The sequence below is a fragment of the Balaenoptera musculus genome, chromosome 14 (assembly GCF_009873245.2).
Source record: "Balaenoptera musculus isolate JJ_BM4_2016_0621 chromosome 14, mBalMus1.pri.v3, whole genome shotgun sequence".
NCBI classification, from domain to species: domain Eukaryota; kingdom Metazoa; phylum Chordata; class Mammalia; order Artiodactyla; family Balaenopteridae; genus Balaenoptera; species Balaenoptera musculus.
The window spans coordinates 32,296,253-32,319,246 of NC_045798.1; the positions used below are offsets into that span (position 1 = coordinate 32,296,253).

Consider the following 22,994-nt stretch of genomic DNA (forward strand, 5'->3'; position numbering starts at 1 on the left):
GCTAAGTACTTTTCCTTCTAATTTGCTATTTCAGAGGCTATAAAATAGCAGTAGTTACAGTGCACTGCTGGGTTACAATCGTCTTTAACACTAAAATGAGAAACCGTACCAAATACTTAAGCACACTTAAAAATTATGACTTGTGCTTTGGGCCCCAGAGGCTCCACAAAGAGCTGTACCCACTGTCTGTGCCACATCCTGAAATGTTGGAGCCTCAGTTCCAAAAAACCATCAAATGACAGAGCCACCATTTCACCTGACAGGACTGTTTTGGGAGGCAACGAACACGTGAAGGGCCGACACCTAGTGGCACGAAATATTCCTATTTCCTCTTCCCTTGCTCCTGAGAAGCCAGAGGACGTAGCAATAAGCTGATAAATCGGATTACAAATCGAAGAAAACCTGGGGCTTGGGGACCCACACCCTTTGGGGCTTGCAGACATAAAGGAAACACACCAGACAACGGCTCGAGGTTATCCCGTGGTCACAGGCCTCTAAGAACAGGGGCCGTGGCTCTTACAGATGGCGTGCTGTGTTCTCCACCGGGTGACCAAGGGGGAAGACAGCATCGCTCTCCACAGATGCAGAAACCAGCCTCAGAGAAGCCACGTGACTGTCCCGCTGATGAATGACACAGCCAGGATGAGAACTCGGGTTTAAGCAAGCTCTAATCACCTCCAGAATACACCCAGAGACACAGCAGTTTGTAAAAGTTTCTTTGTATACCATCCATTAACATATGCGATCTCTGAAGCCAACCTCTGAATCAGAACATCCCAGAATGACCCTCTTTACAGATAAGGAACTGGGTTCACTGAGTTCAACAGCTTCCCCTCGGAGGACAGCAAGTGGCCGGTGGGCCCCTGAACGCAGGTCTTGCAATTCTATACTCCCTTTTTTCACGTGCCAATGATTTCCCAACTGTGTTCTGCAAAGCAGAGGCCATCTCAGGACGCAGGCCCTGGGGCCTGGCAGAGCCCTGTGTAGGGCCCCATCCTCCCCTCGTCCTTGTGTCCACCCTTCACAATGTGGCCCTGCCGCCCTGCACACCAAGGGCAAGGCCTATTTCCCCACCCTAGATTCCAGACTGGCCGTGTGACTGGCTGTGACCAGAAGGATGAGGCAGAGGTGACAATGTGCCCTCGCCAAGCGTAAGCCAAGAGGACTTGGCAACCCTCTGCCCTCTCTTTGGAAACTCTCCCTGCTGGGGGGTGGAGGACCATGTGAAGGGGAGCCCAGCCGAGGCCAATCCTAGACCAGCCTGCAGCCAGCCAACCCCAAAATATCAGCAGACGCCCAGCCAAGGTCAGCTGAGTCGAGACGTATACAGAAAGCATACAATCCCGGCTTAGATCAGCAGACACGCGTCCCCTCCACAGAACAGGCAAAACAGTAGATGGCTGTTGTTTAAGCCACCAAGCCTGGGGGCATCTGTTACTGGGCAGTAGCTCATCAGATATCTGGTTTTCCAACTTGGAGAGTCATTTTTTAAACCTGCCCACATCAAATTTTGTTTAACCAAAAGATTTTTTTTTTTTTTTAACCAGAAGATGTTTATGCTTTTCTACCTATGTAAGAGTTTGCTTAACCAAAAGGTTTTGGATGCTTTAAACAATAAGTTGGGGAACTACTGAACTCGGCTATCATACCCTCCCTGACGTCTTCCCACACCCGTGTTCTTCACTGTTAATGAGCTGAGACCGTGTTCCTGGTGTCACTAGGACGTAAAAGAAGTGCACATACACAAAAGTTGCGTTCGGAACGCTCAGATGCTGAGACTTGGAACTCATTTATTTTCTGCCATCACCACCACCCAGCTCCAAAAGACTCAATGCACTGATCATGATATATAAAACACAGCATGATAAAGGGGCATGAGGTAAGACAAGTGAAGAGGGGTACTAAGACTCAGGCCCAGAAAAGGAGGCAGAATTAAGGTTCTCTTGCAGAGATCGTGGCTCTCGGTGTTTGGCGGCTTTAGGCCCAGGCAGCAGCCACTCTCTCCAGCTGGTAACAGAGCCTGAGTTTCCGTGGAGAAGCCTCAGTTTCCGCACTCTTGTTCCCTGTGGCTCCTGCGGGCGGACCCCATGCCTGGCCCAGTGGGCGGGCCAAGCAGGGCACGAGGTTAAAGTGGGGACAGGTGATGTGAGCTGACTCTACAAGCCCCGCGGCAGGAGTGGTCTGTACGGCTCGGGGGAGGGAATTTCTCTTTCCACTGGGCTTGGAGCTGGAGGACTCAGCTCAGGAGACTCAGAACTCTCCTGGCTGCCGCCTTGAGCCACTAGGACCAGCTGGGCCACCCATAGCCTTCTCTGTTGCAAGAGCCCACAAATCCCCTGTTTGATGAAGTCCAGTTTGACTGAGGTTTTCTGTTCAAAAAAGTTCTAACTACTACAGCACACATATGTGAATCTGGCATCCTAACAGCCCACGTAAAGAGGAAAACGTGATGAGTTATACAATTCGCTGTGTCCACAAGAAGGAAGATCACAAGGAAACTCAAACTTTTTCCTGGAACTGTGACCCCGAAGGAAGCTCCCCAGAAGGTCATTATAAAGATTCTACATCACATAATAAAACATCACCCAGCATCTTTCTAACAGATCCGACACTCCATTTGAAATGCTTTTGCACAGAGCACACCTCAGTACAGGTGGATGGCATCAAATCAAGGCATAAATCAGGAAAAGGCAACCTGCATCTGTGCGCACGGGGAGGGGAGGAGAGAGAGAATACAGTGCATGCACCCCGTGTTCAGGGAACCTGGCTTTGTTAGGACTGGAGACCGCTTTACCTCCCAAAGCTCCCACCAAAGACCTCAGCCAAGCTTTGACTAGCTAGTGGGCAGCGGTAGGTTTGAGAATATCATAGCCTCTCAGCATGGTACCCAGCACACAATGAATGCCCAATATATAGTTATCACTCATTACTATCAATTCTAAGCCCCTGAAATAAGGCTTATCTATGTTGCCAAGATTTAAGCAGAAAAGCCCAGCCTAAACATCCTTGTTGCTGCAGAGCCTTTGGTGGCAGCTGTTGGGTGGCAGCTACATCCCCAAGAATGGAGGGAAAGAGTAGGCTTCATCTGTGCACATCTGAGCAGAGGCAGCCGATGGCAAACGTGGGAAGCGCCTAAAATCCTTCCAACATCCCTGCTACACCCACTTTGTGTTAACAAGCACCTTCCTGCTGCATCAGGCACCGTCTCAGATTGGACCCGCTGCTCTAGACATTTCTCTCATCCTCATCTATCAAAAATGACCCAAGGATCCAGGTCTCATTCCCCTACACCGTGCTACCTGACAAACTAACGTGAACTCAGGTGACAATCCTCAAACTCTAAGTATTTGGAGAGACCCTACAGATCCTTGAATCAAACGTCTTCATTTTACGAGGGAGAAATCTGACATCTAAGGATATTAACTTATTGAGGTGATAGCGAGTTGGGGATGTCATATTTAAGATGACTTAATGAGCCACCGCTCCCAGAGATGTCATTTCAACAAGCACCTTTCTTCCTTGGTCAAAAATAATGAGCTGGTGGAAACTTCAAGTGCTGTAACAGACGGGGATGCCCATTTTGAGGTTAGCAAGTCTTTTAGGAACGACTACAGTAAAAATGCCACGCTTTTGGCCCCTGCTTATGGGGCCCCTAAGACCGATTCTTCTACAGTGTCCATGTTTCAATGAATGTCAGATAGAAATAAGTGCTGGAAAATTACCTCCCCAATGTCATCATGTCTTGTTATCTTCTCTGAATGAGTCATCTCAAAATTCGGCTCACAGCTGCAAATCTAAAGATCTAAAATGATCTGTGTTCTGATTCTCTGAAATATCTTTATTCTTTTATTATACCCTAAAAATTCCAGATGGATGTCACATTTACTGGAGGTCACCAAGTTGAAAGATGGGTACAAAGTGGCTTAGTTTCTATAAAATACCGTGTTTTGTAATTCATTTTCTCTTCTGACCCCAGAAAGCCCCTGCTTCTTAAGAGAAATACTCTCCAGTCAATTATAGTGTGGTACGTGAAACTTCATGTAACCATCCTCAGATGCTTTCTTAACACTAGTTCGAAAACATGTGGTAAATTCTCCAAAGGGCAGGGTCTCTGAGTCACTGCTAACCTGCCAGTACGCTTTCAACTTTAACGAGCATTAAGATCATCGGAGGGGGCTTCCCTGGTGGCGCAGCGGTTAAGAATCCGCCTGCCAATGCAGGGGACACGGGTTCAAGCCCTGGTCCGCGAAATCCCACATGCCATGGAGCAACTAAGCCCGCGCGCCAAAACTACTGAGCCTGTGGCTCTAGAGCCCGTGAGCCTCAATTACTGAAGCCCACACGCCTAGAGCCCGTGCTCCGCAACAAAAGAGGCCTAGAGCCCGTGCTCCCCAACAAGAGAGGCCACCGCAATAAGGAGCCCGCGCACGGCAACAAGGGGTAGCCCCTGCTCGCCACAACTAGAAAAAGCCCGTGGGCAGCAACAAAGACCCAACTCAGCCAAAACTAAATTAATTAATTAATTAATTATTTTTAAAAAAAGATCATCAGAGGTGTTTCTTTACCAGTTTCTGTGGCCCCATATCTGCATTTATAAGAAGAGCTTTGGGTGATTCCAATGCAGGTGTCCAACACTGCCTTCCAGCACTAAGCAGTGCTGGCTTTTCACAGTGCCAATTCTGAGGGGGTCATTTTGTAATTTTCAAAGGTTTTTTTTTTTCTTTTAAAACATAAGGTTGGCTATATGTTTATAATGTAAATAAATATGTGTATAAGCACATCTACATACACATCACCCACAGAGCCCCCAGGCAACTCAAATAACAAAGGCTTGGACCCAGAAAGGGGATCTGTGAGTTTGAACCATATGACATTGTCAATATTCAAGCCTTTCTGACATGAAAACAGGGAGTTCGTGTGGTTACACCTACAAGGGGCAATGGCAGAGCCGACTGGTCCCCTCTTTTCCTCACGAGGTCTCCTAACCTCGCGGCATTGGTCCACTTGTTTGGTCTTTAGGATACTCCTGCAAGGTATTTTTTCCAGAAAAGAAAACTAAGCCTCAGAAAAATCCAACAGCATGTCCAAGACCACATGGCTGTTCAGTGGCGGAAACAGAATTTGAAATCAGGAACACCTGATGCACCGGGGCACCTCTGCCCTTCTTTCCTCCCCCAGGGGCCCCAGAGCTGACATCAGGCCACAACACCCTCCAGTTATCCAAGTCCCACTGTGATGGCCGGACCCCCGCTCCAAACCTTCCGAGGTCGGTAACCCAGGCCTCTCAGCAAGCTCCCCACAGGGGCTAGAAACAAAGGGAGAGGCTCTCTAAAAAGCCACACGAACAGGATGAAATGGTAACTGACAAACAGAGAAAATAGGGCAAGAGTCCCCATAACATACACACAGGACGTATGCCAACGGATGTCAATCGTGGAGATTTCACGCCACGTTCCTAGGCCTAGGTGTCAAAAGTCAAGGAAGTGGAGAACAGATCACAAGATTGTTGTCAAAGCAGCCTCATTTTATTAAGTCTCATCACCTGAGAATATGCCACAGTGAATGAAGAAGGAATGAGAGCCTGCCTGCGTACCAAACGTGAGCGGATGGAAAGGGGCAGGCTGAGCTCCGAGCAGGTGCAATTAATTCCATTCTATATCAGAAATAAAAACAGGAGATGATACACACTATTGCCTGTCATGGAAACTTCTTACCGGTGATACATGTTTCTTTTAACACACCAGTAACTAAAATCGAATGCCCCTAGAGTAGAAACATGGTCAATCTACCACATAGTAAATTTCTTTTTTTTTTTTAGAGATGAGTATTATACCAAAATTCTACTTTATGGCAATAACTGATTTATAAATTTTTATTGTACACGATAAAATTATAGGCTCACTTTTGCACACTTAATTAACAAAAGGTAACTGCTTTCCTTTAAATTTAGCGACTGAATTTCTACGCACCTATAAATTGCTAAGGGTGTCAAGCACCGAACCCACAACCTGGGCCTACTGTTAAGATGATTACAAATGCTTTAAAAAAAAAAAATCAAACTTGATAGAAAGATAAAAAAAACAGCAGTAAGCAGAAGTAATTTGATTTTTTTCTTCCCTAAGGGAACTTTATTCATTTATTCATTCCTTCAACAAATATTTATTAACTTTATTAATTTACTATGTGATTACTACATGCTAAACACTGTTCAGTAACTTGATTTTATACATTATGAGTATTTATTTTAAAAGAAATGCTTTAGACTTTATAGTTTTGTATCTAGAGAGAATATCACAATGAGCCAACTTCAAGCATGTGGTCATGACATGATTTAAAATATCTCAAACTACACCAACTGAGAAGAGAGATCAAATAGAACCCATCGAGACTGGACTGCAGGAAGGGTGTGTTCCAGCCCCCTCACCCATGCTCAGAAGCCCACCCGAGACCCTGTTCTGATTCCACCACTGGAACCGGGGAGAAGTACCGGGCCTCTGACATCCACAGTAACCCAAACGAAAACATATTCTTCTCACTGTCTGAAATAAATCTGCTTTCTGCATACTGAATAGGAAAGAGATGAAAGTGAGCATTCACCCATCTGAAGAAAAACCAATGCTCTATTAAGTGTTTCTGCTCTGTGCCCCATACAAAGCAAATGCTTTGCTTCTGCTTAGGCTGTTGTATTTTTTTTTAATTTATTTATTTATTATTTTTTGGCTGTGTTGGGTCTTCGTTTCCATGCGAGGGCTTTCTCTAGTTGCGGCAAGCGGGGGCCACTCTTCATCGCGGTGCGCGGGCCTCTCACTGTCGCGGCCTCTCTTGTTGCGGAGCACAGGCTCCAGATGCGCAGGCTCGGTAGTTGTGGCTCACGGGCCTAGGTGCTCCGCGGCATGTGGGATCTTCCCAGACCAGGGCTCGAACCCGTGTCCCCTGCATTGGCAGGCAGACTCTCAACCACTGCGCCACCAGGGAAGTCCTAGGCTGTTGTATTTTTAAATAAATCATTCTGTTAAACACTAGCCTCCTCCTCCAAGGGAAGGTCTAAAAACTTCTCCGTTTTGACAAGTCTCTGACAACTTAACTCCCATCCGCTCTTGGCTGCAGGTCCTGGATCACTGACCACCACAGTTTCCCTCCCCTGGAGCCCCAGCCTGAAGGGAAGTGACGCAGCCTTGCATCAGATCCTCCACCCTCCCTCTGCCTCCAACTCGGGGCCCAAACCTTCTGCTTCATAGAAAAAGTTTTTAACGACTCAGGAGTCTTCTCAGTTTTAAGCAGAAAAATGGACTGAATCCAGATGTCCATGCAAATTTCAATGACTTCCTGAATTATATACGTGAACCGGCGATGCTGGAGAAGGCATCTCCTGCAGATGTAAGCGCGGTACTCCCGTTCCTCGTGAACACATCACACACACCTGCTCGTGGCCACTCTTCTGGTCAATTACCGAAAGGCCTGATGGTGAAGGCATCAGAGGTTACCACGAACTCTTAGGTAGTTGCCAGATATACTACTTCTCCAAGTCCTACTGCTATACACAGAATAGCAGCCATTTATGAAACAGCCAAAAAAAGAAGAAATCACGGCAGAGTCTAAAGCTGTCTTGAGGTCAGTGTTGAGAAGTGCGACTAATGCAGCAACTTCCACTAAAGAATTTCTTTTGATGTGAATGACTTACAAGCAGGTGGAAGGCCCATCAAGAGCGTGCCTTCCTTCAGCTGTAAGTAGATGCGTCCGGGAAGCCTTGCGGGTGAGGCTGGGCCTTCCCCCCGGTGCAGGCAGGTGGGTTTAGGGATGGAGCTACATCTAGTGATGGGCTGGGGATGGCAGCCTGAGGAGCAGGGAGCTAGAGGCCCGCCTGCCACGTGGAAAGCACTCCACCTGCCACTGATTCTCTGAAAGTCTGGTGACAATGTTTTTAAGATAAATCTGTTAAATGACATCACAATAGATTTTGTTTACCTGGAGCATTAAATGACAGAGAGTCAGGGATTGTCTTTTGTGGATAACAGAGAAACGAGGCTCTATCTTAGGAGATACATTAAAGTATGTTATCAGTAGTTTAAAGAGATACATATTGAAAAGCTTTTCTTTTCTGTTTGGAAGTGAAGTTCATTTCCAGAGGCAAAGTGTCACATTGCCATATTAAAATTCCAAATTTTATGCAAATTTCTCATTCTCGCCTAAGAAAGTCCTTGCTTCTTTCGATTTCAGTAGATTTTGAAACTTTTAATAATTGGACAACTTTCCAAAGTACGGTTAACTATATCTTTCCGATCTTTGCCCATTACCACCCCCCAATGCCTGCCCGACCCCCTAAAGGGGCCTTCCCAACAGTATGTGCTCAATAAATATCCACTTGAATTAAAAGCATCATTTTAATAGGTGCACTGCGCTACGCCCTTCTTACAACAAGCCAACAAATATCTTCGAAACACAGTATCAACCCAGAGAAATTTCCAGTGGCTAATCGTGACTGCAAGATTTAATTAAAACTTTACACTGTGGTAAGTAAAATTAGAGGAGCCTTTTTTTCATTTTCGTTTCACGACTGGCTGGATCCAGTATCTTCCCCAGATAAGACCATTATTTGAAATGTCACGCTGGCAGTTTCCCCTAACAGGTTGAGAGTCACAGCACCATCCCATCGGCCTGTTCGTAACTTGGGCCGTGCTGATGGGGGGGCAGGGGTGTTCACAAGTGCATGGACGTGAGTTATATTTTCATCCCTGGGTCCTTTCAGCTCTTGTCAAGGGAGGCTGAAAATGCAGAAGGAGGATGCCAGGCCTTTTAGAACTCACACTCTGTCTGGCATCCCAAGCTCCCGGAGGGCTGGTTCTAGCACCTACTGCTGCCCCCACCCCCAGCTCCACCCAGGACTTTCTGATTCTGTCCACCTGGCGGGGGGGGGGGGGGGGGGGGGGGGGGGGGGGGGAGGGGGCAGGAGTCTGCCTGTCTACAAGTTCCTGACTGATGCTGAGGCTGCTAATCCAAGAACAACACTTTAAAAACTGTTCTTTTGGAACAACGTTTCTCGAAAGATGGCCAGGATCACCTGCGGATGCTGTGGGACCCTCCAGGGGCCTTGGACATCACAGTCACCATGCCGGCCATAGAGACCAAGTTGGGAAGGACCACTCCCGGTGACCCTCAGGCACGCTTGGTTTTGAGCAGCACAGGTATACACATAGCTCACCAGCAGCACAGGCTGAACGCACCCCACGCCCTCCCCCAGGCCACCTAAAGCCACCAACGTGTAGGACTGTCACCTGCTCTCCCTGCCCGTTTGTCACTCTTTTGATCCTCCTCCCTAAACTCTCCATACGTTTCACCCTTAACAGCAAAGAGAGGGGAGGAGCGGCGACCCTGCCTGCCGGGATCTGCAGACCTGTGTTCTTACGGGTGAGCACACACAACCCTTCCCTTCTCAGGCCTGTGTTCTTCTTTCCTTCTCCTCTCCCACGTTCCCACCCCTTTATCAGGCTCTGGCCTTGCCAGCCACCCCCCCTGGATGGCGGGGGGACCACAGGCTACCAAGGGTAATGACGAAAGCTTTTCTGCTCCCCACCTAACACCAGCCCTACCTACTGATTTTCGGAGCAACAGTATAAACGCAGGCTTTCTGATGACTAAACGCTAAACCACGGCAGGATCGTAGGAACTGGAGAAGCAGCAGCCTCTTCTGATGGGAGGTTTATGTGCTTTTGCGTCTTCTTTAAACTTTTCATTAGTGAGTTTGAAAAACATTAGTAATGAAACCTTCTCTCACTTACAAAATAAGCTTATTAATAGGTTGTGGTCATAAAGATAAGAAGCCCCTAGGAGAAAAGTTCGTGGGAAAGTTGGTTTTCAAAGAGAAGAATCCTAGAATTACAAAGCATGATAGACACTACCTTAAAAAAAAAAATGTTATGCTGTTGAAAAAGTATGTAACTACTTATTAAAATGCCTGACCCCTAACTAAAAACTGTCTTAGGATATTTAGATAATACACGCTTATTCGAGAAAACTAAAACAAACACTGAGAGAAAACAATGCTTAATCCAAAACAGTGCCTCTACTGAAACAGATATGTACAGCCTATCAATTCCTGGAATGTATTACAATTGTTATAAAACTATGACAATTTCCAATAAAGCCATCAACTTTTATCAAATTGTCACAGAAGTACCTAAATTCTAAAACCTACTTTTCCCAAAACTAAAGGCTGTGCTTGAGACTCAGGTGGGGTTCATATCACGTGAAGACATAATTCAGATTACTTGTTCATTTAGAATTACTCAAATTACATACACATGTATCTACATATCAATATATGTAAGTAACTTCTCTACTGAAAATCTGTAAAATAACCCTTTGAAAACATCAAAGACTAAAACCTGTGATTTTTCCAGATCAGAACAACTGATTAAGCTCAAGCAGTACTTCTTTACATCCACACAACCACATAACACTAAAAATGTTAAAGTGATTTCTTGGCATATTTCTATCATGCGCCCTGATTTAAACTTGACATCTTTTCATCACGTCCATTATCAATCTCATTAAAGCACCATAAAAATATAAAATGTCATGACTCTAGTTATCTGAAAAAGAAAAAATAAATCAAACTGCTAAACAAATCTATTCACACTCTTTGTAAAAGTTACTGTACAATCTTGTATTTTGAAATAATTTTCAACTTATTGTAAAAACAGTACAAAGATTTCAAGTACATGTTTCGCCCGCCTTCGCCTAGTGTTGACATCTGACTTAATCAGAGTCAAATTATCCAAAACTAAGAAACTAAATATTGGTACAGTTCTAACTCATCTACAGACTCCATTCAGATTTTGGCTGTTTTCCCACAAATGTCCTTAAAAGAGTACTTTAAAAAAGAAATTTCTCAAGAAGTTTCAAATTCACAAGATTATACTAAGGTTTAATCTATTCCAAATACTGCGGTAGAAGCAAAGGACCAATCTGTTTGCATTTCTACTTCTGCAGACCAAGGCTTGCTTACCAGACCTTACCATATCAGTCTCATTATTATATAAAACCAAACACTTCCTTGCATAGGATATATTACAACTTGGCTTTTGAGAAAATGGGTCAAAGAGGAATGACTTCCCAGCTATGTGGCTTCTCAATCTGGAAAAGAGAATTTCAAGCAGAAGCAAGAATGATTTCACTTTCTTCCTAGCTTCTTACTTATATATCTTTTTACAGAAGTTATGTTGAATGATCATTCAAAGCCTAGATAGAAGGCAGAAAGTGAGCCTCCAATACTTTGCCTAACAAGTTAGAAATTGTAAACATGGAAAGTGATGTTTAAAATGGAATGTTTATATATACTAAATAAAAGTCCTCCTGGACAAAAAACCTAATTCTTTTCTTTTTTCTTCCAATATGTTTAGCACTCTATTTCTGATATCTGGCATTCAAATTATGTGTAGTACCTTCCAGAAATGATTAATCAACAGTCACATCAATTCTGAATGCATTCCAAAAGAGGATATGAGGATGCAAAGGGGAAATAGCAAAGTGTCTTGTGTATAAATCTTGGTTACACACACACACACAAACCTCCACTGATTACATAAAACCTCCTGATCCAGTCCATTGGGTGCCCTAAGAAGAATCGGTGATGAAAATGTTAATTTCAAAACAAGGGCCGGTGAAAGCCAGTCTCACAATCTCTCCTCTCCCTCCCTTCTGTGTCAGCCAGTTCACATACAATTAGAATGTTTGCAAATAATCAGAAGTCACATCACTAATTTATTCAACAAACAGTGAATGTAAGTGCTTTATGGGAACCAAGAAGGAAAAATAACTGCCTTTGCCCTCAAGCCGCTTACGATCGAGCTCCTCTGTCTCTAAAAGGATCCCCATGTCAGGGGACAGCAGCCAAGTATTTCAACGTCCAGAAGACTCGTAAAGAGAAATAAGTGTCAGTGTCACTCATAACATCAGAATTAACTTTCCCAACATACAAGGAAAAAAAAAAAATAGACTTTTCCAAAGCATTAAGTGCTTCCCACATGTTCTACCTAAAACCCAAAGTGGAGAGAAAAAGCATAATGCACTGCAGTTTATCTGATCCTTGCACACACCAATTTTGCCAACTTCAATTTTTTTTAATTTCATCGTTGCTAAGCATTCTCTCTGGGATACTGCCCTTCATTTCCTCTTAACCCTCTAACATACTAGGATAACTCTGGCTTCCAAATGAAAAGGAGGCACAGTTCAATCAGTGGTATGATAACAAAAAAACAGAATGACATATTTCCTCTGAAAGAAAAATCTGGCTAAAATTGAGTTAAAAAAAAAAGTCTTTTGGTTTGACTATTAATTTACATAAGCATTAACAAGGACACAGGTCAGTACTACATAGGCTGAAGTCCCTTTTAATGATGAGAAACCGATCATTTAAATAAGCTACATAAATATTTCTTTCCACCCCCTTGCCCACAACTTGAAAATCCATCCAAATGCTTTCTGACACAGCTTAACTTGAAACAAATCCCAGGCAGGGAGCTATGGATTCTTAATAAAGAGAAAACCATCAACTAAGGCCCTCATCCTTGGCTTCTAACACTAATGAGTTACAAGGCTCTACAACTGGCGAGTCTACTCCATAATTCACTAATAAGAAAGAACGCAAGCCAATATCTACATCAAGTTTATAGCGGACAGCAGTGGATCAATTTGTTAAATCCTCCGGCGCACGTGCAATTACCAGACAGTTAAGGACATATTAAACTTGGGAAAAGGGTATTTCTCTATTGAAGTTGACAGCACAGAGCTAGCAGCCAACTCCACGCTCGGCTTCCTGGCGGCGGCCAACTGTGGTCAAGGGTCCTTGGGCTCAGGGACGACTGGGGCACGGCCTCTACGCCTGCGTGTCCCTCGGGCTCCGGGAAAGTAAAGATGTACGTTTCCACAGATCTGACAGAGGCAAACGTTTGAAACGTTTTAAAATATGCGCTTTACCGTCAGTGAAAATGTCCTTCATGAAATATAAAAAACAAACAAAAAGTTCAACCTATTCATTCCTCCCGAATAAACATAGAAACCTATTTTGCAACCCAAGTTCAAGGCCAAATAGCAGGCTTTTTATTAAAAGAAAAACAAGCCCAGTGCCACCATTCTACGTGGACCTTAATGAAACTGACACACGAGAAAGAAAGTGTGCTAGTGTGCAGGTGTGCAAGCGCCGGCTGTCCATCCACGTGTGTGTTCCAGGTTAACACCGTGCGGGGTTCGCGCCCCTCCTGACCCCCGACTCCCGGCCACGCGTCCTCCGGCAAGGAGCTCTCCGAGCTCGGACCGCCCGCGCGCAGCAGGCACCTCCCCGCCACTCCTTTTCCTCCCCACCCGGCACCGCGGGCCGCGAGGCGGGCTGACCGATGCCCCCGGCCGGGCGTTCCGCGGGGCCGAGAGTGCGGAGGGGGAGCCCGGGGGGCACAGCCACGGCGGCCCAGGGCCTGCGGGCCGGCCACTCCCTCCGGGCCGCCGGTCCTCCCTTCGGGACCGACGAGGACGCCGCCTCGGCTCTCCCGGGCAGCCGCGCAGCCACCGGGACGAGCCGGGGTCAAGGCCGCCGCGAGCCGGGCGGCGGGGGGAGGACCGACGATCGCCGCCGCCGCCGGAGCCACTGACTGGTCGGGCGATCGCGCGGGCGCAGCGGGCACGGCGACCCGGCCCGGCCGCCGCTCGCCGTGGGAAGGACCGCGCAGCGCCCACGCCCGGCGGCCGGCGCTGCAAACTCCCAACTTCAGGCAAAGTTTCTGCTGTTGCTCTCGGAACCGACCCGGGACTCCGAGTGGCGCCGTCCGCCCCGACACGCGCCCAGGCCGCGGAGGGGCGGGGGCCGAGACGGGGGCCAGGCTCCGGGGCCAGCGCCGGGACTCGTCCGCTCGGCCCTCCGGAGCGCTAGGTGCCCGCCCTCCCCGCCGGCCCCGCGCCCGCGCCGGGGACGGGCAGACGCGGTGCCCGGCCCGCCGCGCCCCCTGCCCGGCCCTGCCGTTCGCCGCTGGGGCTCTCCCACAGGGAGCTGCCCGCGTCCCGGGCCCCCTCCGGCCCGCGCGCCCCAGGCCCCGGCAGGCGCAACCCCGCTTACCTGAAAACGTGTCCCCCGCCGCAGTTAGCAAAAGTCCGGTCAAAGTCGCCAGGCAAGTCCCAAGTCTCCCCATGGTGCTGAGTGCGCGCCGGGCCGCTCCCGGCGGCGCTGGGTGGGCGCGAGGGCGGAGGGCGGCCGGGAGCTTTGCCTCCAAGGCGGCAAGAAGAGGAGGGTGAACAGCCAAAACCAGAGCCAGACGCCCAAAGTGCTAACAGTTGCAGAAGTCCCAACTCCGGCGGCTCCCGGGGCCGGGGGCGAGGGTCCTGGGTCCTCCCGCCCTATCGCCGGCCCCGCTCGGAGCTGCGCCGCTGCGAGACGGAGCGGAGGGCGCGCCCGTGGAGCCAAAATCCGCCCTCCGTGCCGGCGGCTGCGCTGGCCGCCGCTCTCCTTCCCCGGCTCGGGACCCGCGCCTCCGGCGCCGCGGTGGCCAGGGCCGGGGCCGTGGCCGCGCGCGTCCCGCCCGCCGCCTCTGCGCCGCCAGGCGAGCCAGCCCCCGGGCGGCGGCGCGCCGATGGCCGAGCCCGCGCCGGCTGCAAGCGGGGCTCCTGCTCCCCGACTGACTGGCGGTGCCCCGCAGGCCGGCTGAAGGGAGCGCCCACGTCACGGCCGCCCGCGCCGCCTCGGCCCGCTAGAGGGCGTGAGCGCCCGGCCCCGCCGGCCCGCGCCGGCGCTCAGCAGCCGCGGCGCCTCGGGGGGAGCCGGGCGGGGGGTGGCCGCGGGGGCGGCGTCACCGCGCGGAGAGCGGTGGCCGGGCGGTGCCACCCTCTCCCTCCCGCTCCCCTCCCGCCCCGCCGCAGCTTTGGTTTCGCGGCCGGCTTCCGGGAGGGTGACCGCGCAGGGGCCGCGCCAGGACCAGAAGTTTGTCCCGGGTCACGGGCCGCCGGGAGTTGGCGAGCGCGGCGGGCGGGACAGCGGCCTGCGGCCCCGCGGGCGGGCGAGGCGGCTCCGATCCAGGCGCCGGACGGCAGTGTCGGCGGGCAGGGCCGGAGGCACCGGGAGTCGCGGGGCCCGCGCTCCCCGGCGGCTGCGGTCCAGGCGAGCCGGCAGATCCCGGGGCTGCGAGGATCTGCGGCTTCTCCGCGCCGCGGGCGCCGCGAAGTTGGCGGGCGCCCGGGCAGCTAGCTGCGGCCGCGGGCACCGAGACCCCGCAGCGCACCGGCAGCCCCGCGGGACACCCGCGCTCCTGCCCCCGGAACCTCGAACCCTCTGAGCAGGACACGCTCGGCCGCTTCATTGCGTCCCAGCCGTCCCGGGTGGGCCCGAGCGAGCCGCGGGCCATGCACGGAAGGCGGCGGTCACACGGACCTACGTATCCTGTGATTTCTGTGTCTGGTGCAAAGTGTTGGGAAACGCGGGAGGAGGCGTGGGTAATGAATCAAATGATGTCTTGAAATATATAATTTACCATTTGGGGTGTGGAATGCCTATTTCATTAAGTGGATAAAATAGCTTCCAATGCTTCAGTAAAGAGGTTCAGTTTGTAAAATTGAAAAAAAAAAAAGGCAGGGTGAGGGGGGGAATCCTTCTATCTCCCTTGGAATAACACACATGGAGCTGCAGACGCCAGGCCTAGCTAACTGAAAGCAGTAGAAGGCCTGGGAAGAGGTTAAATTAGAAACCAAGTAACTACCCGTGAGTTGCACGGTATTCTAGGGCGGGGAACGGCGCCAGCAAGAGGGCAAACCCATGAAGCAAGTGGGCCACGGGCTCCCTCCCGGTACTGACAAAGGCCCAGAAAGTGCATTGATCCCACGCTCACCTCGACGCTGTCTCCAGTGGACCCTAGAACCAACAGACAAGGATATGTCACAGCTGTCACTTCCCCAGGGCAAATTGAGGGATTGGACTTTTGATTTTGGTGCCCAACGAACAGCTAGCTCCTCTTTCTTGCAGAATTCCACTTATTAGATCCTTATCAGAAGTGCTCTTTTGAAGGCTCTGTATTAATCATTAACGTTTTAATACTACGGACCTTACATCATCCTGCTTCTTCTCCCAAATATGTACTTGTTGAGCCCTATCTCGATTGCAAAATAACATTTGAAGTATGGAGAGGCAGGGGGGTCACATACCTCCAAGGATCAGCAGTGAGAGTCTGTCACCTGGGCTTTCCCTGGTGCTGAGGTCCCGTGATGTGAAGGAGCCCAAATTTCCTTTATTTGAATGGTTATGCGCTTTCCAATGGAGCTGTTATGTTAGTAGATGTGAGATGGATCCAGATAAGGAGGGAGATGTCAATCTAGTCATTTTCCTTCTTTGAGTTGGGTGAAGAAGTTCATATTAAGGTAGGATTTCATTTGCAAAGTATGTGAATTCTTTCAGCAAATATCTAAGAAGGCCATATATCTGCCAGGCACTGAGCTATGGGCTGGAGGTTGTCTTATGGTGGGCTCCCCCAGGAACAGGCCTGAAGTTAAGGATTTAAGCATAAGTGGTTTTAGGTTTTATTGGGGAAGTAATCCCAGGACGCAGTACAAGAGGAATGGGAAAGTGAGACAGAAGGGTGAGGTGGAGTCAATATAGGGTGTATGAATGAGCAAGTTGCCACTCTGGGCAACTGGAACTCACTCCCCTGGAGACCTCCAGGAGGAAGTATGGAACAGCCTTAGAGCTGGAGCACCCCACCCCAGGGCAAGGACGTGTGTGAGGTGGCTGGGTGGGGGCATGGGAGACAGCTGCGCAGATAGGGGTCCCTTCACCAGTGGGGAGAAAGCCCTGTAGGGACTCCCAGTGCTGTTACCCTGGTAACCGGAAGATGCCCTGTCCCTTCCTCAGGTTACTTAAAGCTCAGTGGGAAACCCAGTGAATTTCCATTATCTCTGATCTCTAAACATTACAGTGTTAAGCCAACTCTGCCCTTATTAGCCTGAAACCCGCATTGCAAACAGTGGTGGGGTTTTTGCCAGCAGCTCCTTCCCTGGCAATTCTAACAGCTACTGTTTCTTCACTCTTCCAGGTAACTGGCCAAAGCAGCACTGAGCCCAAATGGAAGGCCTCTCTTCAAAAGGAATGGATTGGACTTCCTCTAAGGAAAGGATGCTGTAGGAGTCCTTCCAATGGGACATTTCTTGTCACTTTTTTTTTTCAGCAGAGAGGTTTTTTTTTTAATTTTAATCCAACCACATGACACTCCTGTCTCTCTGGGGACAACAGTGACATTTGCAGAATGGCTGGTCACAGGGGTGCTGTCAAGCCAGCCCCCATCATATGTCTAAATATTTTGAAGTTATTCATCAAGCTGGCAAACTATTATATAATATGTTATATCTTCCTACCTTGACAAAGATAACAATACTGAAAGATAAGAAAGCCTATAGTTTTCATATGACGAAAATCAGCAAAATATCAAAGACAACTGAATATATCATTGTGCGTATCTTAATTTTCTGTTGATAGTCTGGCTGTATGGATCAATAATAAAGGCATACATAATTCATGCGTTATTATGTATTTATTCCATAAGTTTTATTTTGCCTTTATTTTAGTAAAATTGCTCATATGTTGCCGTAATCGAGACTGTCACATAATTTTTGTCCTAGTGATAGCAATGATCTGTTCTGTATGGAACATTTATAGCCACATTTCACCCAGTTTTGTTCCTCAGTGGTGCTTGCAAGTATTCAGTAGCTACATGTGAACAGCACAGATATAGAACGTTTCCGTCATCACAGAAAGCTCTTTTGGAAAACACTGAGAAGGGATTAGTGTATTCAAATTATGCAAAATTTGAGTATATATTTTCATCAAAAATGTAAATTCAAAAAGTTTTAATCAGAAAATTAAAATTACTTTCCTATAGTTGCTGAAAATTCCTTTCTTCCCAATGATTCAAAGATATCTGCTAGAAGTAAAATGCAAACTACAAATTAGGATTATGAATACCAAGACTGAAATAAAATGATTCATAAAAAGCTTAACATTTTCTTTAAGATTTTAAATTCAGTGATACGTGATGAATTTTGAATAAACAGAAACCTATTAGCCATGTGAGCATTCAATGTCCACCTAGCTGTCAATGTAAAAGAATCAGTATCCTGTTTCACGTATAACTACATATCTACCATTTTAACAGTAATATTAATCATTTCATTTTGAAAGATGTTCCTCAATCAGCAAGTTCAACACATGCAAATACTACACTAGTGTGTGACTTCTTACAGACTTGGAACCCAAAGAGAAGCAAGAAAATTGGTGGTTGGCATTACGAGGAAACCCCACTCACTCACATTTAAGACTGTGTCCTATTCCTGCTACCTGAAAGCAAGGATTTGATTTTTAATTGATTGGACTTTTAACGAAGTGCCTCTGCCATGACATCATCTACCCACCTAGGTGTGTCCATGTGCGTGTCAGTGGCAGCACACCCTGGAAATCTTCACAGTGCCCTTCCAAGGCCAGGGGACAAAACTCAGGGTGAAGTGTTTCTCTGGAGCCAGCCCAGAGCTGGTTTTGAGACTGGATATTTAGGGTTATGGTTTATGGTCTCTCAACACTGAGCACCAGATCCCTAGTGACAGAGGTGACCACGTGCCCCTTAATACATTTATTTTTATAGGTTAGTGATCCCCCAGGGTCCTGTAAGGCCCAGGCCCAGGGCAGGAGCCCAAGCTGCCCACTGTCTGTGCTGTGATGGTGTTTTCAGCATCACTAACTCTGTTTGTGACATTTGTCCCAACCTCTTGAAAGTCAAAATGTAAATAAAAAAAGAAAACTGACCATAACCTATCCCCACCTATCCTCAATGTCAGGTTGAATTTGGAGGTTAACCACAGGCAGAAAGTTCCTGATCCTTCAAAAGTATCTATCACACCTGCCGAAAAGCATCGACAAAAGAATCATTTAAATACCTCCCAGGTGGCTTAACTGGGGCTAACATGACCCAGCAGAAACGGAAAACATTGTCCTAGAAAACTCACGTTTTGTTCTCTAGGCCCTGCTGCAATGATTAATTCCCTTTTTAGAGGCACATTGAGATTGTGGAAGTGTATTTTGAGATAATAAATGGAAAATGTAAATAAGCCCCCTCGTGTGGGTTTCACGATGATGTATTCTTTCATTGATCAAAGATAGTATGTTGTTGAAAAGAAAATAAATACGGGAAGGAAGGAGGGAGGGAGGGAGGAAGGAAGGAAGGAAAGAAGGGGGAAAGAGAGGGAGTGGGAGACAGAGCTAGCTTGGAATTTGGAGTCTAGCTTGATTGAGTCCCAACTGTGTGATTTAAATTAGTTTCCATTTCCTGGCTTGCAGAAATGGCATTACACGTGGCAGCTCTGCGTGTATCTGAGGCCCTGAACAAACCTCTCTGATGAAGCAAAGCCCTAAGGGTGCAGAGCGCATCCCAGTCTCTGCCCGCCCCCGCCCCCGCCCGTGCATCACGGTCTCTGCCCCCCCCCCCCCCCGCCCCCACTTGTCGTTACCTGGAGAAGCACGTGAGCCTCGGGGCAGCGCTGGGGGGTGGGGAGCGTGGACGCAGTGCTGAGCAGATCCCTGCCGGGTGCACGCCCTCGCCGTCAGAGTCGGCTTACTCAGTCAGGACTTAACAGCTTCACTCACCTTCTGAATGTGTGTGAAAAACACAACATTAGCGGTTCACGGGGTTAGAAGAAACCAGGGCATTTAAACTTTCACCAGTGAAGCCCTGGTCTCACCTGCACAGAGGAAAGAATGGGGGCAGGTGCCCTTTTTTGAAGTTGTTCTATCCTACCTGAGGCCAGAACCTGTCACCAGCAAAAGGCAAGGCTCCTCCAAGCAGACTTCAAAGCCACTTGTGCATAAAGGCTTAAATTTTTTGAATTTTTAGATGCCCCAGGAATTCCTTCTCAAGGCCTAATTAAAAGGGGAGAGGGAATAGGTTTCAGTTCTTTGCTTTGCCCACATTACCCTCAGAATAGAAATTAAGCTTCTGAAATGCTGATACTAGGACAATGCATTTGCCTATTTTTAAAAATCTTAACTCTGACACCCTTAGTCTGTGTGACATTGGGCAAGTCACTTAACCTCTCTGTGCTTCGGTTTCCTTACCTGTACAATGAAGGTAATAATTGTACCCACTTTACTGAGTTGTTGAGAGGATTAAATGAGATAGTGATATAAAGTGTTCAGAATAGTTTCTGGTACATCATTAGAGCTATATAAGTTATTAAGCGCTGGTTTTAAAATCAGATACTGAAGAGAATCGACTCTGCACGAAGTTCTGTGCTGGGGTTCTGCGCAGGGAGATGGGACATCTAATTGGGCCGCCCAATTACCATTTAGATGGGACGACCTTCAACAGGGCTTCCCCTCCATCTTTTCTCAACAACCTCTGCTTTTGGGCACATTGAGTTTATATCAGCTGCCAGACCCAACACCAGGCCACATCCAAGGGAACCACAAGATTTATCATGACAGCCCTTTCTCGTTTGCTCCTCTGCAAAATGAGAATAATAATTTCTGTCCTGTCTACCTCATTGTGTCGTAAGAGTGTCAACGACATTGTCGGGACAAGTTCTTTATAAACAGGCCCCCGATGGCTAAACTTTTAGTTTACTATGCAACTCTTCTCTTTCATCTTACCAGGTGGGACTATAAGTTCGCGATTTGCAAATAGGTCATATTTTTATAACAATCTGTTTCTATGGAACTTTTTCCTTTAGCTTTATTTTAGGTAAAATGGTAGCTTGATATTCTCAAAATATTCCCTGCTTACTCATGGGGTCTGTAGCAAGGTGGACCCCACATGGTGACGTCAAGATACTAGAAAATATGCTTATTACAGCCACGTCCAAACCTGTGTTCCCGGGAACGGCAGATATAGGAAGGGCTCTGCCGGAGAGTCCCTGGCAACCGTCTGATCTCCAGAAAGTCTGTCGCCTCTGCGGGCTGCTCTGTATGTTCTACGGGGAAGGACACAGCTCTCTGGGGCCTTCCCTGCACTGGGAGGGCAGGGTGCTCAGGCTGTTGCACACCGAGGGCCCCTCTGGGGAAACAAGCCATGCTGTACCCTTTACTTCCACCCCTGCATCCTGGACCAGGGGAAACGACTGCCTGCACAAAAACACCCCTCTGACCAGAAAAGCCTGTCTGCTCTGTCCCGGGGGATGGAGAGCCAGCAGCAGGCTTTTCCTGTTGGAAGCAGCAACCTTAGAGACACGGTAACAGCCTTCCACACACACATCGGCCATAGTTTTCAGGCTGGTTCATTGAATATGGAAAAAGACAAAGGAAAAAAAAAAAACAAAAACCCTGATTTCTGAAGATTTTTTCAGAGTCCACTGGTGGTCCCTGTACAGTCACTCTCTGCGTCTTTTGTTTAAGTCTGCAAGAAGTCCTGGAAGAAAATGCTTTGTGCAGGCTCTTTGGGAGCTGTGAAGCCTTGGAAATCTGCTAGCTCAGTGAGAGGCCGTGAGGTGGCACTTGGTTGTCTGATTCACATTCACTTCAAAGGCACCAGCTCCCCATGCAGCAGCCACTCTCCACATGGGGGTTCATTAAAGGAGAGAATGACTGTCTTTGGGTCCCTCTTTTTTTCCCCAAAGGCTTTGAACTAACGTTTTATATCAGTTCTCGTGCCTTTGTACCAGACAACTGTTTTCTCAGAACACAGTTTGGAGGTTAGGCAGCTTTTCCTAAACTCGGGGTGGAAATCATGGCATCCAATCCAGTTCCCATGAATTCTTATTTCCTTTGTATTTCACTTTCTTTAAAACAAATCCTTTGAAGTCAATAGGTAGGTTCCTTCAAGGTCTGCTTGACTAATACTATTAAGAAACGTTACACTGACAATGTCAGAATCCTCCCTCAGATTAAATTATTGCAACAATGGTGTGCAGGGGCCTGTGATCTGTAATAAGGCCAGGTTTTCACTAGAATATGAAAAAAAAAGAAAAAACATTTCACTGCTAACATCAAAGAAAAGATCATCTTTACTTTCTCTTCATCTTTAATATTTTAAAGTTTCCAAATGTTGCATTTTGAATTGAAGATTCCAGACAGTCATTACTGTGAAGATGAGACAAGCCACAGAGGAAAACATTCGAATTTATCTCACTATGTTTTGGGGGCTAATATTTACTGAAGTCTTACTCGGAGCAGAGCATTTTGCTAGGGCATTGAAACTCTAAAAGACATGTATGATTATTATGCCCATTTGAGAGATGAGGAAACTGAGGCTTAAAGACAGAATGACTTAGACCTGCTAAAGATAAGGCAGTATAATTAGACCACAGTCAGTGGTAGCCGGTAGATCTGTGACTTGTAGGCAATTATCCTAAAGTTCCCTTTCTGGTTCACTCTGCTATATATATATTTTTTAATTTATTTTACTGAAGTATAGTTGATTTGCAGTGTTGTGTTAGTTTCTGGCGTACAGCAAAGTGATTCAGTTATACATGTATATATACATTCTTTTTCATATTCTTTTCCATTATGGTTTATCACAGGATATTGAATATAGTTCCCTGTGCTATTCAGTAGGACCTTGTTGTTTATCCATCCTATATATAATAGTTTGCATCTGCTAACCCCAAACTCCCACTCCATCCCTCCCCAACCTCTTCTCCACCTTGGCAACCACAAGTTTGTTCTCTATGTCTGTGAGTGTGTTTCTGTTTCATAGATAAGTTCATTTGTGTCATATTTTCAATTCCACATATAAGTGGTATCATATGGTAGTTGTCTTTCCACTGTGCTGTATTTTCTGTCTTCACCTTTGTCTCTTTACCTGGCCTAAATTCTTCATCAAATTGTTGTCTCACTTGCCCTCCTCTGGCACACACTGCACTGACATGTATTGATATGATCATCTGAAAGCTGCCGTCTAAACTTTATCCATCCTTCAAAGATGGATAGGTTAGGGTTGCAATCATCTGTGGGTAACAGAAAACCCAGCCAACACTGGCATGTAGCCAGT

At 47.5% G+C, this 22,994-nt stretch overlaps 1 protein-coding gene across 6 annotated transcripts in view; it reads right to left on the minus strand.

Annotated features, from left to right (window-relative positions):
* The window catches only part of PTPRM (protein tyrosine phosphatase receptor type M), a 749,712-nt gene extending 735,146 nt beyond the window's left edge, over positions 1-14,566 (minus strand). For 3 of the 6 annotated variants that reach the window (XM_036823982.1, XM_036823981.1, XM_036823980.1), the window contains exon 1: positions 14,105-14,566. In XM_036823982.1, the coding sequence (XP_036679877.1) occupies positions 14,105-14,177 (73 nt within the window). In that variant the 5' untranslated portion in view covers positions 14,178-14,566. The remainder of the gene's footprint in view (positions 1-14,104) is intronic. The other 3 variants (XM_036823985.1, XM_036823984.1, XM_036823983.1) reach the window with 1 other exon arrangement.
* Between the last annotated feature and the right edge of the window lie 8,428 nt (positions 14,567-22,994).